General features: G+C 36.7%; 1 protein-coding gene and 1 non-coding gene across 2 annotated transcripts; one reads left to right on the forward strand and one right to left on the reverse strand.

Annotated features, from left to right (window-relative positions):
• Positions 1-606: 606 nt before the first annotated feature.
• On the reverse strand, positions 607-951 carry LOC127123002 (uncharacterized). The gene has a single exon (XM_051053268.1). The coding sequence runs from the start codon at positions 949-951 to the stop codon at positions 607-609; it is 345 nt and encodes a 114-aa protein (XP_050909225.1).
• A 1,113-nt stretch (positions 952-2,064) lies between these two features.
• On the forward strand, positions 2,065-2,171 carry LOC127124489 (small nucleolar RNA R71). The gene has a single exon (XR_007803974.1). It is a non-coding gene; the product is annotated as a small nucleolar RNA R71 (small nucleolar RNA).
• Positions 2,172-18,359: the final 16,188 nt, after the last annotated feature.

Here is an 18,359-nt window from a genome sequence, read left to right on the forward strand (position 1 = left end):
CCTCTAGCATAATGTGATGCATACATATAAAGGGAGTTAATCGTTTTAAGTCGGAGATGTTATACCCTAGAGCTGTCAGATATTTTCTTAGGACATGGAGTAATTTTTCGGTTTCTATTTGTCCTAAGTTAGCATTAACTATAACTGGTTTTTCAAGCTCAGTATCTAGGAATTCATACCTTAAATCTTTGTGTAGTGTTTTAAGTTATATTGAAGGTTCTCGGGGCATGGCATTGGATTTGGTGTTAGTGCTAGACATTCTCTCATACTGTCATTTACGTATGGCTCACGCCAATTATCGTCTTCGAATATAAGAGGTGTTGGAACCTTCAGTACTTCAGTATACTTAAATGGCTCCTTCTCAATTTCTTTCACACATTCGTCTATGACTTCTAAGAAACAACACGAGTCATCTATAGCTAGTGCTTGTAGGAATTTAGCTAAGAGAAATTCAACTTTTTCTTCTCCAACTTCGAATGTTAGCCTACCATTCTTCACGTCTATGATGGCTCTGGTTGTGGCTAAAAATGGTCTTCCTAAAATAATAGGGATGTGAGAATCCTCCTTTATATCCATTATTAGAAAATCAGTTGGAATATAGAATTGTCATATACGAACGGGAACGTTCTCTAGCATACCCATTGGATATTTAACAGAACGGTCAACTAGTTGTAGAGACATCTTTGTTGGTGTTAATTCTCCTAGATTGAGTTTTTCGCATGTGGATAAGGGCATTAGACTAACACTGGCTCCTAAATCGCATAGAGCTTTATCTATGATAAACTTTCCGATTACACAAGGTATGGAAAAGCTACCAGGGTCTTTCAATTTAGGAGGCACGTTATTTTGAATAATAGCGCTATACTCGGAAATAAGCATAACAGTTTCATCATCCCCAAGCTTTTTCTTGTTGGATGGAATCTCTTTAAGGAATTTAGCATATGAAGGCATTTGTGTAATGGCTTCTGTGAATGGTATAGTGATGTTAAGTTTCTTCATAAGTTCTACAAATTTCTTGAATTATCCTTCATTTTTGGATTTAACAAGTCTTTGGGAATAAGGTACAGGTGGTTTGTATGGTGGCGGAGGCACATAAGGTGGTTCTTTATCTTTTGCCTCTCCACTTTCGTCTTCTTTTCCATCATTTGTTGGTTCGTTTACCTTTTCGGATCCCTTGCCAGGATTTTGATACATGGCCGGATTTTGGATTCTGGGGTCAACTGGTTCATCTAGTTCTGTTCCACTTTGAAGTGTGATAGTGTTAGCATGGCCTTTTGGGTTTGGTTGTGGTTAACCAGGAAATGCTTCAACTGGGGCTGCTATTGCGGCTTGTTGTTGGGCTACTTGGGAGATCTAGGTTTCTAACATTTTATTATGGGTAGCCATAACATCAAACTTATTTGATAATTGTTTAATCAGTTCACTCGTATGAGCATTTTGATTTGCAAACTCTATATTTTTTTGAGCTTGGGCACTTATAGATTTTTCCATCATGATCTCCAGATTTGACTTCCTAGGTGCTTGTGGAGAAATTGGGGCTCCTTTCTGATAGCCAGGTCGAATAGAAGGTGTTGGGTTTGGTGGAAACAAAGCATTGTTACTTTTATAGGAAAAATTCGGATGGTTTCTCCAGCCAGGATTGTAAGTGTTTGAATATGGGTTTCCTTGAGCATAGTTTATTTGGTCAGTGGGAACACCAGCCAATAACTAAAAATCAACATTAGTGTGCCTAGGGGTTCCACATTATTCACAGTTTGGTGTTATGGTAGCTACAGCGGTTGCTGGTGTTATGGATAAGCTTTCAATCTTTTGAGTAAGCGCATCTACTTTAGCATTGATGTGTCTATGCCATTAACTTCGTACATTCCACCTTTCGGAGTTGGTTTTTCTATAGCAACACGTTTTCCTCCCCATTAGAAATGATTTTGAGCCATGTTCTATATGAGTTCATAAGCTTCGTCATATGGTTTGTCAATTAGAGCACCGCCAGCGGCAGCGCTTAAATTCATCTTAGTGTTATATAACAGACCATTATAGAAAGTATGGATAATCATCCATTCTTCAAGTCCATGATGTGGACAAAGTCGCATTATATCCTTGTATCTTTCCCAAGCATCGAAAAGAGACTCTTTGTCTTTTTGCTTAAATCAGTTGATTTGAGCTCTTAGCATAGTTGTTTTGCTTGGCGAAAAATATCGGGCTAAGAAGACTTTCTTCAACTCGTCCCATGTGGTTACGGAGTTTGAAGGTAGAGACTGGAGCCAAGTTCTAGCTCTATCTCTTAAGGAAAAAGGGAAATGACGTAGTCTAATCACTTCTTGACTGATACCATTTGCATTCACTGTGTCTGCGTACTGCACAAACACTGACAAATGTAAGTTAGGATCGTTTGTAGGACTACCTGAAAATTGGTTTTGTTGAACGGCTGATAATATCGAAGGTTTCAACTCGAAATCATTTCGATTGATGGTTGGGGAAGCAATGTTGTTATGTGGTTCTGCTTACGATGGAACAACGTAATACTTCAACAGACGATTTTGTGGTCTTTCGTCCATCTTTTGTTCTAGTTTTGAAATTGGGATAATAGGGGCTGGAAGATCGTATTTAATAAGAAATATGTTGATTCGACGTCTTAAATTAATATAACGCTCGATATCGTCAATTGGTTTCTCTAACTCCTTGCTCTGAGAGAGAGTGTCTGGCATACAATCGACAAATAAAAAGAAAATTTTGTTGCCTTAATCTATACTGCGCAACAAAGGAATCACAATATTGACTAATTAGTCCCCGGCAGCGGCACCAAAAACTTGATCGCTGACTGCAAGTGCACAGTCTATCGTGTAGTTTTAAAAGATTATCGAACCCATAAAGACTAATGGTCAAGCTAATGTCATATGTTGTTGCAGTGTAAAGCTAAGGCTAAAGGTTATAAGGTTATGAACGGGAATGAAAATACTAATTTCTAACGGTTTAAAAATTATGATAAAAACGAGTCCGAAATATGGGTTCCGTGTTCCTAAGGGCTTAGGTAGAATTTGGGCACTAAATATGATTATATTGCTTTATGTAGAAAATATTGACTTAAATGTCTCGTCTCACACTCTCGCGTTATTGACAAAGATCACACCTCCTAACCACATGATTTTGCTCTCGCTCGCCCGTTCTAATTAGAAAGCGTATTTTGAAAGTAAATGACATCTTAAACGATGCCTAAAGCGCTCTCACTATTTTTAGGATCGATGCCTAGTTTCCACTATCCAGTTCTTTCCTCACACTCTCGCGCTATCAGACTGAACCTTGGTTCGTCCCACACTCTCGTGCCAAAATAGTAAAACATACATTTGGAAACTAAAGCCAAAACTAGTTAAATCATATACTCACGCCATTTATTTCAACCGAGTCCCGTCAGTAACGATGATCCTCATACGCCAAACTCAAGGGTAATTTAGCAAGGCATGGTATTAATTGAGAGAAACATGGTTAAGGTATTCATAACTAAGAGTAACATGGCATGTAAGTAATAAAAACATTAAAACATACAAATATTAAAAGCGGTAAAAAAAACCTGAAATTGCGTAAAGTAAAACTTGAATTAATTTGAACTTGAAAATAACGGCAAGCTTGTTCTTGATCCAAAGTACAAACGGTACGGAAAATAAAAAGGTGTGATAATCCCTCGATGTGAGTTATTTCCACTTTACATGTAATTTTCTGGGTTCAAGTCAATGCCTCACACTCCAAAAATGGCTCTATATATAGAGTTCATAGGCTTGGTAACTTTCTTGGACGTGCAGACTTAGTGGAGGGAGAAGTGGTTGAAAAACTGCTAAGAAACTGCCCCACTAGCACAGTTTTGTTACTGCATGAAAATGGCGAATGCCATTAGGGGAATGGCGAACGCCATTCCTTCCATACTTAAGTGACATGGCAGGAAATGGGGATAGTGAATGCCATCTACTCAGAATGGTCAAAACCAACTCTTTTGCTCCTTTTTAGCTCCTTTTCCGCGAGGCTTCCAAATCTCCAATGAAATCGACTAACAACTGCAAAACAAATAAAACAGAAGTAAAATGCGATGAAATGTATAAAAGTGAAGACGGATGACATGTGAAATAAGCCTAAAAACATGATACAATTTCTCGTTATCAGAGACCAACTAGTTAAGGCCCTATGTACAAGCTAGAGCCTTACGTGTATGGCTCCATCAAGGCCATACACCTTACCCAGGGCCATACTCGTATGAGTATGTAAAAAAAATGGAATACCCGTATGGGATGAGGCCATACGCGTATGACAATATCCAAATCTGAAAAGCCCAAATTTCACCTATTTAGCCGAAAAACATGAATTTCAAAGGGTTGGATGATTTTTTAGTGCAAAGAACATGTTTTGAAGGCTAGAGAACTCAAGAATTCATGGTGGACCAAGGCTTTCATGGAGGTTATTGAAGTTGAAAATGGTTATGAGTTTTCAATTGTTATCGTTTGTGAAAACAGTTAGGGGTTCTTTGAAGAGTTTGGGGGATTAGAGAGTTTTATGTTAAATTCTATTTTTCAGTTTTTTACTGTTAGGTTTCAGTTTAAAGGTTGAGTTTTTGTTAGAAAGTTTTGTGCAGGTTATGCTTTGCAGTTATGGAATTGCATTGGAATTTCTTGTTGAAAATTTTGTTTTCATTTGAAAGTTAATCATTTCCAGGATATGCTTTTGAAGCCATGGGCCATTGAATTGGAGCTATGAAGCTTAGATTGTTTTGGGATTATCTTGAATGTTATGGAATGGTTTGGATCATTATTCATGGGATTATATTAGATGGCTGCCTTGGGATGTTATAGACTTATTGGATTTGTTTTGGAATGTATTGCTCATGGCTTACTTATATTGGAATTGTATTTAGACCTGTCATGTTTTGGTTTAGGATTGCTTATGTACTTAAATTAAAATGGTTGTAATGAATTAATTTTTATGTAATTATGTATGTGGTTTATGGTGTTAATTAGATGTAATGGACATGATGTATTAAAAAAATGGTTGAGTGATAAATGAAATTTAATGTATTTGGAAATTGAATTGAATCAAATGGTTGTGATTTTGAATGTTGGAAATGAATGTATGTAATTGGAAATTGAATTGAATCAATTAGTTTATGAAATTGAATGTTGAATGAAAAGTGTAATGAATCAAGGTTTAAAAAATGGAAAATGGCTTAAACAATGCAAAATTGTTTACGTATTGTATAAAATGAAAATGGTTTAAAAGGTGAAAATGGACATGGTTTAAAGTGGTTAAAATAAACATGAACATGGATTATGACTTGGAAAATGACTTTGGTTAGATGGTTGACTTTGGTCAACTGGTTAACCAAAAAGTCAATAGTTTACCAAAAGTAAACTTAGGTAAAAATGTGTATTTTTGTATAATCTCTTATGGATAAATGAATGTAGACCACAATGCCCTTAAACCAAATGACTTATGCCATGCTATGAATCAAACCCTAATCAAACAAAAGGTCATGAACATGTAAAACTTTGGATGAACCCTAATCAATGAATTAGGACCATGAATCTTAAACAAGCGAATGAATCATACGTAATGGACCGAATGAATCAGACGAAACCTCCAACTTGAATGCACACAAAATTGGTGATAGTGCCATAACAAACAATTAGGGTTTCAGACAAAGGCACAAGGCTCCACAAGCAAACCATGGGCCCACAATTAGGGTTTCAGGGACTGAATTTAATACCAGTGAACTAGGGTTTTTCCTATGCTCCATGATGAATACCTACAAGATGAAAAATTCCAATACAAGCATGGCCATTACAATGAAGCCTAGCTTGAGGACTCAAACTCCCTTCCGTGCTTTGTGTGATCAAGGCCCTTGAATCCATGATTTTGAGTTTCTCAATGCAAGTGAATATTCTATGATGTCATGGATATGCAGATGGAATCCTAAACCAAGATTTAGGTAGAAATCAAAAGGGGGGAGCAAATTTTGGGGTGTGACAGATATCACATAAGACTAGGGATACTCTGTGGAAATAGGAATATTCTTGATTAAAATAATGGTTAATTTCACCTGCAATTCTCTATGGACATAGGAGTTAAGTTGAATGATTAAAGGTTTGCTCATTAAGGACTTAGGAGTAACCACCCCTAAGGACCAGTAGTCAGTATTATTAAATAAAATTGTTCCAAGGTCAGGTTACTTTTGTCAAAGAATCCAATCACACATTTTCCCTAGCATGTTCACTCATAATCTTTTCAAATTGTTCAACTGCTCTATTTACTTTTAATTGTAATTTATTTTCTATTTTAAAAATAACAATTCAAAACCCCCACGTCTTTTGTTTAACTAATTTAGAACTCGAACTTTGTATTGTTAAGCAACCTTTGAGATTGATATTTGGGGAATTTCCCTTATTACTACATTGGAAGATTAGTACACTTTCTAATTTATCGACCATTCATTTATGTGGCACAATTGAAGGATAAGGAATGTGATAAACTTACCTAACAATATGTGACATTATGAAAGGGCCATACTCATTGTACCTTCAGTCCATTCGAATCTCAACAGTATTATTTTTCTTATCTATTTTTGTGCCTTTGTCAGATGGATCATGCCAATTATAATAATATAAGACAAATTTATTTTCTGAGTCTAAGTAATTGTATACCAACTCATAGTTATGTGTAGCAATGTCATAGAAGTCGGCTTCACCACAATATGTAACTCCTTTTACAAATACACCACTATTTATGATTTTTTTCCCTTCATCCCATGTCTTAGTGTGAAATTTATATCCATTCACAAAGTATGTATGCCAATCATTTGCACTTTGAATAGGGCCTTCAGACAAGTTTCTCAAATGGAGCATTTCTCGAGTTGGTTCAACAATGCATGAGAATTGATCCTTGAACCATGTTGGAAAATAAGCATGAATGTGATAGGTAGTTGCTTTTTCAGTGGTGCTATGAAAATAGGAGGTGTTAAATGCCATATAAATAAACACACTATAAGTTTGAAGGTAATAAATTTTATATTCACAATGTAAAGATAAATAGGTAGTTGGGGTATACTTACTCAATATATGGTTTAACTTCAACGTAGTTAATAAAGACATGAACATGTGCAGATTGCATTTCTTTTTTGGTCAACCAATGCACATTCTTCTTTCTAGAGGGACGACCTGGAAGATTAAAGACTGATAAGGTAAATTGACTTCTTTCATTAATATTTACTGCATTCCTTATGATTCTTGGAGTTAACATCAAGTGATTGAAATAATGACTACAAAAATGCGATGTTTCTCGATGCAAGTAGTGTGCATATGTTGATCCTTCAACTTTAGCTTTATTTTTCACTGATCGCATTGAACCATCCATTAATATTTCAAACGGATACATCCACCTATATTGGACAGGGCCACCAAGATAAGCTTCATATGCAAGATGCACAAGTAGATGTTCCATAAAGTCGAAAAAACCAAGCAGAAATACTTGTTCCAACTTACAGAGAATGATTGGAATATTTTGGTCCAACTTAATGATGTCGTCCACTCTTAAAGATGACACACAAATATCTCTAAAAATTTACTAATTCTAGTTAGTGGATTAAGTACATGTTTGGGTAGTGAACTAAATGCAATTAGAAGCAATCATTCCATGAAAACATGGAAATCGTGAATTTTCATTCCATGAAACTTCCCAGTATTGGTATCGACACACCTTGCCAAGTTTGAAGCATAACCATCAGGCATTCTCAAGTCATTTAACCATCAACAAACGATATTAGCTTCTTGCGAAGTTAGACTGTAAGTAACTTTGGTTTTAATAAATTTCCATTCGGTTGAGGCTTCAACTCCAACTTTTTTTTATTACACCAAATTTCCATGTCTTTTCTAGCTTTTTCATTATATTTTGTTTTTCCTTGAACATCTACCACTGTGTTAAATAAATTATCACAAAAATATTCTCAATATGAATAACATCAATATTATGTCGCAACAAATTATCTTTTCAATATGGGAGGTCCCAAAATATACTTCTTTTTGTCCAATTGTGTGTGATCCCTGAAGCTAGTGGAAATATACCCGAATGCATCGCATGCTCGAACATGCAACAGAGTCGCCATCAAACTTTATTCATTCCTAAAGGAAAGGGAAAACATCAATAAAACCCGGGGAAAGAGATATGATGGGTAAGGAAGTCGGTTATGCAAGGGGAAGGTATTAGCACCCCTAATATCCATGGTACTCCATGGGAACCGTTTTGATTGTTCTCGCTCGAATGAGTGTGATATCTAAGATTACTCGTAAAAGAATAAGGGAAGGGGAAAGAAATAGATAAAGTGTTCGGTGAGGATTGGGCCCTTCATGCCTACATATCCTCATAGTGCAATGAGGAATTCATAGCTCCGTAGTTCAAAGAGCTAGTGGCGGGAGATGAAAAGAAGTGTGATAAAGGTATGGTCTGAACCAAGGGATAATGTGATTTGAACTCCAACAAGGGTGAAAGACGTGAACCCAAGAGTAAAATTGGCATTAACCGATATGTGGACTGTCTGGATAATCGCCACTATATGGTATAGCCGAAAACAAAGGAATTAAGTGTTTGGGGACAATCCAAACAACTCTTGGTTCACAAGGTGATGCAAGATGAAGCGCAAGGGAATATTGTATTTGGCTCAAATGTAACTGGTTATCACAAGAAGTGAATGAAGGTAGAATATGAATGCATCATAGATATGGACGGAGGAGTTCCCTAAGGCAGGAGTGATAAATAAGTATGCTCACGGAGGATTCGAACCCTCGTGCCTACGTATTCTCATCATGCAATGTAAAAATTAAAGCAAACGTAGTTCAGCCTACTACGGTTGAAAGCAAAGAGATATTTTTGATAGGATTGCCCAGAGGTAAGGTAGATTGCTTAACAAGCAGGAATGTGGTACTAACCAAAGATGGTGATAAACCACAAGGACAAATGAGATATAGCCAGAGTCTGAATTCCACAGGGCGAGATAGATGAATACCATAGTCTGAACTAAATACAAGGCAAGGAATAGATTCCCAGAGTCTGAACTCAATAAGGGCAAAGGAGATATAATACCAAAGTTTGAACTTCAAATCAATTTCAAAGGATGCTAAAGTCTGAACTCTATGGGCAAGATGTATAAGTATGCCATAGTCTGAACTATATAAGGCAAAGGAACTGATTTGAATACCAGAGTCTGAACTCTATAAGGGCAAAAGAGTGTTATGCCAAAGTCTGAACTATAAGGCAATGAAAGAGGTATCCAGAGTCTGAACTCAATGGATTGGATGAATGAATGCCAAAGTCTGAACTGTAAGGAAGAATAATATGTTAAAGTCTGCAATGTATAGGCGAAATCAGGATGACTAGAGTCTGAAGTCAACGAGGCAAGGATTCTAAGATTTGTATCTTATAGGCAAAGAATAAAGCCAAAGTCTGTACTCCATAGGATGAAAGAAGTTGCCAAGGTCTATACCTTATGGGAAAGAAACAAAGCCAGAGTTTGTACTCCGCAGGGTAAATGCCAAGGTTTGTACCTTATAGGCGAAGAATAAAGGATGCCACAGTCTGAACTGTATGGGTGAGATGCCAAGGGCTGCACCTTGAGGTAAAGGACAAAGCCATAGTCTGTACTCCATGGGATAAAGGAAGTTTCCAAGGTCTGCACCTTGAGGGCAAGAAGGAAAGTATGTCATAGTTTGAACTGATAGGCAATGCCTGAAGCAATTGATTGAGAAATGGGTATATGACCCCAAGATAATGATCCCAAGAAATGTATGAACATCCAGAAGGGGAGTCTGATACTGAAGGAGGATTGATGCACAATAATGTTTCACTTTTGAATGATTAAGGTTTGCTTGAAGAAGAAGACTTGTCAATTGAGTGATTCGAATTGCACTAAAGTCTATGAACAAAGGCGAATACCTTGAGCAACTGGGTCATTCGTCCCGTACCCAAGGATATTATAGACAAGATCATCTCATTTGGCCAAGAATTAGATGATTGCATATGGCTTCTCTTCAAGGCTCCATTTGGATGAATCTCATGATTACATGACACACTTTCAGCATTGCACATGATGAAATTTGGAACTGGTTACATCATTTCATGGGCCTATCACACACCCATGCAAGCATGCAAGTGAAGTTTGATATTTTTGGCATTTTAATGGAAGGGTGTGAAAACCAATTGCATAGCCTATAAATAAGACCCCTCATGCTCAGAATTATGGAGACCTCGCCCAAGCTTTTAACCTGCAATCCTAACCCTCACCATTAGAGGATAAACTTGAATGTTTTCAATTGAAAATCGAGTTTCAATTTCACTTCAGTTTTGAAGTTGAAACTCCAAGAATCCAAGTCTTTCCTTAATCCAATTCAACTCTTGCAAGCTTATGAAGTCAGGCCAAGGCCAATTGGAAGCAAGATTCAAGCTCCCTCAAAGGTGAAATTTTAGAAACTTCATCTCTTCGATTCTCTCTCAATTCTTCACTATTCTCTTTGATTTTTGGTTGGCTGAAGTCCTACCAATGTAGGCAACAAGATTGAGTTGATTTGAGGTTAAATCGAAGCAACTCAGTTCATGATCCTCAAAATTCAAATCCCTGTATCTTTTTATATACTTGGAATTGGAGAAAATTGAGGCCAGATTCGAGATCCTGAGCAAATTCTCTTTGAAATAATGTCCTTGTTTTTCATTTTTCATTGAGATGAAGTTGGACCAGTCTGGTGGAGGTCACCGGAGAAGATGACCGGAGCCCTAGCTCGGTGGTTTGGCACACCTCCTGGCCATCTGATCATGTTGGAAAGTTTTAATCCTGACCTTTGGTTTGAATTACCACGCGTACATCATTTTGACTTGTGTCCACCATGGAAAGTGCATGTGTGTGGCCATCAGATTTGTCACCTCAATTAATGAGGGAGATTTGATGGCCCTTGTTTTTTCTAATTTCTTTTTATTTTCTGAATTTTCATTTAATCCCTTTATTTTGTTTAATAAATATTAATTTTATTTTCAATCCAAAAAATATGGACTTTCACGAAAAATCTTTAAATATTTTTCTCTTTCATATTACGAATTAAAATTATTTTTTGGATTAATTATGATATTTTTCATGAATTAAATGTTTTTGTACATATTTTTAATTGTTTAAATATACTTCTGACTTTTCAAAAATAGTGAAATCTTTTGTCTAAGGTCCTTTGACCTTGTTTGACCTAGGATAAATCCCTTGGCCATTTATTTGGTGTTTTGAAGGGATTTTAGGTTTTGACCAAATTAAAATGTATTTTAATTCATTTTTAAATTGTTTTTTTAATTGATTAAATGCTTAAAAATATTGTTGAGCCATTTTTAGGGTCTTGTGATGTTTGACTTTCTGTTTAGGCCTTGGTCAAAGTTAATTTGACTTTTGTTAGATCAAAACCATTGGATTTAGGGGATTGATGAAAGGTACCTTTCATCTCCCAAAATGAATGGATGGTTTTGATTTGATGAAAGTCCTCCCTTGATCAATTTTTGTTTCTATCTTCCCCTCCCTCTTCATCTTCATCCCTATTATTCCCCATTCCATCATTTGACCAATGAAATCTCTAATGTCTAAAGGCTAATTGATTCATCAATGACCTTGTGTTAGATGAATTAATACAAGTATGACTGAGATAGGTCACTCTCTCTTGACTTTTCTTTTAGTGTGTGCTATGTTTTAGGAGTTTGGTTCTTCATACCAAATCTCTAACATGCATTAACACCTATATTTTTATTGCCAGGCCTCAGATAGTTATGACTTCTCCATAAGTCTAATTACGATTGCTTAACATATAGCTAAATTTGACCCTCAAGGCATATCATTCTAGTAAGTGAGATTGTAAGTCTCCCATTATTCATGGCATTGTATGGAGACTTGACATTTTTTCCTTTCATGGGAGCTAGTGGCATACTTGTTAAATTATCCAAGTTAGAGCCCTTCTCATGGAAGATGTTTTTGTTTAAGGATTCATACTTGTGAATGAATGGTTGAGTGTTCTCCAAAGAATGACTTAATCAATTAAAAAAACCCACTAACCTTTAACTAACCTTTGACTAACATTTGACTAATTCTTGTTAATATTGCTATACTTTCAAGTCATTTACTTTATGCAATTTAAATTTCAGTCATTTATCATTCATTGCCATTTACATTTCATTTAACTTGTTTATGTTTCTGTCATTTTCACTTTGCTCATTTCAGCCATATCTTGTGATTGTATATATTTGTTTGTGTGTTTTGGTTTTGTTTATGGTCTTAGGACCTTAAAATACTTAGTAACAACAAAAAAACCCTAAAAAATATTTGTTGGACTGTTGATCTTGATATGAACTCTTGGCCTTAGAACTAGACAACATTCCCTGTGCAAAAAGGACTTGCCCAATGCCAACATTCTGAGACTGAGCTATTATGAACTGAGCCTTCATCTGATGCATGCCTTGGATTTTATTTGAATTCATCTGCTACTTTGTATTTATGTTAATTGTTATTTTGACCTTGTGTCTGATGCTTTGCTCTGAATTGATCAAGGAATAGTTCATCTGATACATGAGAAGACAAAGAAGACTGCTAGCTTTTGGGATTGCTTGCTTGGATGTGGCTATCTTTATTAGATGCCTTGATCTTCATAATGTCTAGATATTGCTAATTTCTCATTGATTATTGCTTGATTCAAAGTCCAAAGGGAAAATGGGTTTTCTATATGACATTCTTGTCTGTTGGATTGCATCCCATTGGTCAGATCTTTTCAACTCTTAACTTTTAAATTGTGCTTAGGGTAGCCTTTTCATCTCCTCCGACTTCTTAAATTTCAAAATCTCTCCCTCTTTTCAAAAACCTTATTTGCTTGTGATTTCACATTTAGACTTTGTTTAAATTATTAGATTGGCCTTATGCCAATGAATTTTCAAACCTTTTTCTTAAATCAAACTTGTAAACAAACTTAACCATATTGACTTAAAATTTCAAAAAGATAAAAAGAACTAACAACTTCATTCAAACTTTTGGCCCTATGTGCCTTTTCATTTAAATTTTTGTTAAAAGCAACTCACCAACTTTGAAATTTTTACCACGAACTACGAGGTTTTGATCCCTCATTTTTATGTTGGTACGTAGGCACAAGTCCGAAGGTCTTGTCAAACACAAAAATATAATTAATGAATTCTTTTCTCACCCACGCACTCTATTTTTTCTCAAACATATTTTAGACCAAAAACACATATACACATAAAAAAGGGCTCCCTAGGAGTACCTAGGACACTTTGGATGCTAACACCTTCCCTCTGTGTAACCAACCCCCTTACCTGTAATCTCTGGCGTTTTATTAGTTTTGATTTGAAAACTTCTTAACTTTGGATTTTGTTTATACTTTTCCCTTTTCCTTTGGAAATAATAAAAGTGCGGTGGTGAATCTGGTTTTATTGACGTTAAGCTTATCCATAGCTTGACGGTCATGAAGTTACCGCTACAGACTCCAACAAAAGGAAACCAAAAATATGTCCATGGTGACGCCTTCAGCACAATGCCTCGAGGCTATCTCACTATAACAAAACAACGCGCGAGGGAGACACAATCAACGCGAGCAAGAACATAATCATTTCAAAACTCCACTTCTTCAAATGTGAGCTTCAAATTAGCAATCAAAAAGAATACTAGAATCAATCGCTCAGAGTCCATTACACTGAATTGCCATCGGAATCGCAACGTCAAAAGCCCATTTTTACGTGCGGAGTTAAGAATGAATGCCTCATGAAAGAAATCGGTGATTGGGGATAGAAGACTCACCAGGACCAACTCTTCATCGCGATGATCACATGTTCTCGATTATTCCTCATTTTTTCCTTTACTCTTCTTCTTCGTGACACATCTCCCTCTTCTTCGAGCCTTCTGCATTTGCGCGTGTGGTTTTTGTTTGTGTGATTAAAGAGAGGATTGAGAGAGGAGGTCTAGCTCAAATACATTTGGAGCTTCAATGTGAAGCTCCAATGGCTTCTCAATAGAGCGCTTGTAGGGTTTCTATTAGAGAGGGTGGAAAAGATAAATTAGAGTGAATTGTGAAATGGTAAAGAGAGGTTCGGAGATGGAAAATATGGAAATGAAGAATCCCCCATTGAGTTGGTGAAAAGTGATGAATTTATCGGTCTCCCAAATTCTGTTGGAGATGAAAACGAAATTCATCTCAAATGCAAATGAAATTTCTTAATCAGTTACAAATTAAAAAAATTGTTTAGGTTTTTGAAAATGAGTTAGTTATCATGTTCTCCAATAAGTAGAATGAAACTTGGGAATTAGTTTTGCATCATTGATTATTAGTGAATTTATGTTAGCATCAAGAGGTGTATAGGATTAGTTATTTAAACTGTTTAATGTTAGTTTGGTTAGATGGCAGCTTGAATGCGGTTAGGAAGTGTATGTTAAATTTGACTGAAATGCGTTTGAAATTCACTATTTTAGCCACCAAAATGACGTTATGTTTTCTCTTCTTTGCATTGTGTTATGTTAGCCTATTGTGGACTTCGAGTTTGACACCCTGTTAACGTATTTTGCAGGCGGATCTTCAAGGAAGCAGAATTCCCGCATATGTCAAACAAAGCTAAGGCTAAAACATGGAGCTGAAATGGATTAATGAAACATCGACGGGTTATTTTGTCATAACCCCCTTGGCAGGTCATTACAGGTAGTTAGGTAGCGATTGTTTTGGCTTGGTAGTTTAACATGAAAAGGTGAATGAAATGCAGATAATTAGTAAGAAAGTTCCCATAAATGGCATTGGCCATGCTAGAGTTGTCATCTTTAACAGTAAGGTTGGATTATTAAAGAAAGAGCTCATTGTTAAGTTGGAAATAGTTAGGAAATTGAAGTTGGTTTAGAAGTTGTTAGGTGATCGGTCACCATTTTACTTGATTTTCATCATGCTTTCGGTCCAAAATCATCAATGTGGTAACACTTTATTTTGAGTTTTAGTGTTTGAGTTTTAAGTATTGCATATTTGAGTATTTGTATGCTTATTATGCTTTTGGTGTTAATTTAAGTTTTTAGATGCGTTTGATGTCGTTTCCGTGGTATTGTGCATGTTTCAGAGGTAGTTGAATAGTCAGAAGTGCCAAGGCAACAATGGAAGAGGATGAAAAAGTTTAAAGAAGAAAAAAAAACTGTTGATTCTAAGTGTTGGCAGCAATTTTGGTAAAACAAAGAGTGTTCACAAGATGTCATGTGTGATGTCTTATCATGAGATATCATATGTACCTGCTGGTGTTCAAGAACATGTGCATGCAGGATTGTTTCAGAATGGCACTTACAATGCTAAGGCTTCTGATATTGGATGTACCTGCTGGAGCTTAATTGGAAGACATGTTCATGCAGGATTGTTTCAGATGACATATATCTGATATGGTTGTACCTGCTTTAAAAGGAAATTGGAATATGCAGGAATTTTCCAGATGTCAGACCCGATGTCATGACATCCTGTACATAGAACATTCAGTATGAATGTCTGGTGTTTTGTGATTGCACAATTAATGGCAATCATTGGTTGATTGAAGATATGGCTAGCTGGCGCATTCTATCAGGGATTTCAACCAGATTTGTTTATTTTCCAAGAAGATCTTTACAGCTGTTATAAAAATATTTGATTGGAAAATATATTTAGGGTTTTCAAGATGTCCAATGTTTCTATAAAAAGGGACTCAGAAAACCTGTTTGAACACACAACCAAGACTGAGCGAAATTTAGAGAGAGAGCTAGGGTTTGTGTCTGTAGGTCATTCAAGTCATCCATTGATGATTTAATTAGACTGATTTTCTTCTTGATCAAAGCTTTGAAGCAATATCAAGAGTGTGTCTTCTTGATTGAAACTGTGAAGTAAAATCAAGAGTTTGTAATTGAAAAGTATTTTCTTTTCACAAGGGATTGTTGTTTAAAATCACGGGTGTGTGATTGTAAGGGAAGTGAGTGGGTTCTCATATCTAAGAGTGCTTAGGTAGAAATTGCACGGGTAGAGATTAGGTGAGAAAGACTGTAACTTGGTGAAGTGTACGAATAGTCTTTGAACTAATTCTATTATACTGAATTTTCTTCCTGGCTTGGTAGCCCCCAGACGTAGGTGAGTTGCACCGAACTGGGTTAACAATTGCTTGTGTGATTTGCTTTACCATTCTGTTTATTTATCCATTGTGTGTTAGCAGATATCAGTGTCGTAACATTACCTTCGACATCTTATATCTAATACCAGAATTTCAATTGGTATCAGAGCAGGCATCCTGCTCTGGTTCTGGGTGAGATCTAGGGGCTATACTTTCTGGTACAATGGAGAGAGATGGAGGATCTGTTCATAGGCCACCAATTTTGGATGGTTCTAACTATGACTATTGGAAACCTGGAATGGTAGCGTTTCTGAAATCCCTTGATAACAAGGCTTGGAAAGCAGTGCTAACAGGTTGGGTGCATCCTGTCATTACTAAAGAAGGAGAAGCCACCACTGAGAAGAAGCCTGAAGAACAATGGTCCAAGGAGGAGGATGATCTTGCTCTTGGAAACTCTAAAGCCTTGAATGCAATATTCTCTGGGGTAGACAAGAATATTTTCAGGCTGATAAATAACTGTGAAGTGGCCAGAGATGCTTGGGACATTCTCAAAGTCACTCGTGAAGGCACCTCTAGGGTAAAGATGTCTAGACTTCAGCTGCTCACCTCAAAGTTTGAAAACTTAAGGATGAAAGAAGATGAAAATATTCATGAATTTCACATGAGTATCCTTGAGATTGCTAATGCTTCAGGAGCCCTGGGAGAGAAGATGACAGATGAAAAGTTGGTGAGAAAAATACTCAGGTCTCTCCCTAAGAGATTTGCAATGAAGGTGACTGCCATAGAAGAGTCTCAAGACATCTCCAACATGAGGGTAGATGAGCTAATTGGCTCCCTCCAAACCTTTGAGATGGGATTGGGTGAGGGAACTGAAAAGAAAACCAAGAGCATTGCCTTTGTATCCAACACAGAAGAAGAAAACAGTCAAGATGTGGATAAAGAGTGGGCAAATGAAGTTGCAATGTTGGGGAGACAGTTTAACAGATTGTTAAAAAAAAATGGATGTCAGATCCAAGGCAAATGTCAAAAACATCTCATCTGACATCAGCAATGGAAGAAGAGAATAAAAGCCCAAAGAAGGAAAAGAAGTAAAGTGATATGAATGTGATGGGTATGGACACATTAGAACAGAATGTGGTACCTACCTCAAGAAGCAGAAGATGAGTCTTGCTGCCACCTGGTCAGATGAGAGTGATACAGAGGAGGCTGCAAATCTTGTGACTGCTTTGACAGGAAGATGGGAATCTGATGAAGACTCAAGTGATGGTGAAGTAACCTTTGAGGAATTGGCCTCTACCTACAGAGAGCTGTGTCAGAAAAGTGTAGAGCTGAACAAGCAGTCTTTAAACCAGGAGAAAGACATAACTCAACTTGAGAATGAGAAGGTAGAATACTTGGAAACCATCTCCAAATTGAAAACAGAAGTTGTGGCTTTGAAGGTAAAGCTAGATGAAGATCAACAAGTTGAGAGCCAGAAGATAGTTCAATTGGAGAAAGAAAAAGCAGAACATGTGGAAACCATCCTCAAGCTAAAGCCTGAAGTTGTACTCTTGAACTCAAAACTAGAAGAGACAACCAAGTATGTAAGGATGCTGAACAATGGATCTGACTCCTTAGATAAGATTCTTCAAACTGGACAAATCACAGGAGTCAAATATGGATTAGGGTACCATAAAGCTAAGGCTGAAAGTAGTTACACTGGCTGCAAACCTCAAGCTAAACCTAAATACAGCAATAGTAAGAGCAGTTCCAAGATGTCACATCATAAGAAAGAACAGCAGAAAGACAGAAGATGGAGATGTCATTACTGTGGGAAATTTGGACACTCAAGGCCCTTCTGCTATAAGCTGTATGGTTAACCTACCTCCTTTCATCAACATCATCAGAAGAGAAAACAACAGGATGGCAAACACCAAAGATGAAGATGTCAATACTGTGGGAAATCTGGACACTCTAGGTCTTCCTGTTATAAGCTGTATGGTTATCCTAGCCATGTTCATCAACAGACTCACTATCAACCAAGACCCAAACATCACAGGCCTATCAACAAGAAGCAATGGGTTCCTAAGACTAAGGTTACAAGTCTAATAGCTCTCAAAGAAGAGTGGTATTTTGATAGTGGATGCTCTAGACACATGACTGGGAACTCAGACTTGATAACTGATCTTCACCCTCATGACTTAAGCTATGTAACCTTTGGTGATGGAGCTAAAGGTGAA

This window comes from Lathyrus oleraceus, chromosome 2, assembly GCF_024323335.1.
Source record: "Lathyrus oleraceus cultivar Zhongwan6 chromosome 2, CAAS_Psat_ZW6_1.0, whole genome shotgun sequence".
Classification (NCBI taxonomy): domain Eukaryota; kingdom Viridiplantae; phylum Streptophyta; class Magnoliopsida; order Fabales; family Fabaceae; genus Lathyrus; species Lathyrus oleraceus.

What these genes read in the sequence shown, in the direction of transcription:
- LOC127123002 (XM_051053268.1), bottom strand. Translation starts at nt 951, where the DNA reads ATGCCTTCATATGCTAAATTCCTTAAAGAGATTCCATCCAACAAGAAA.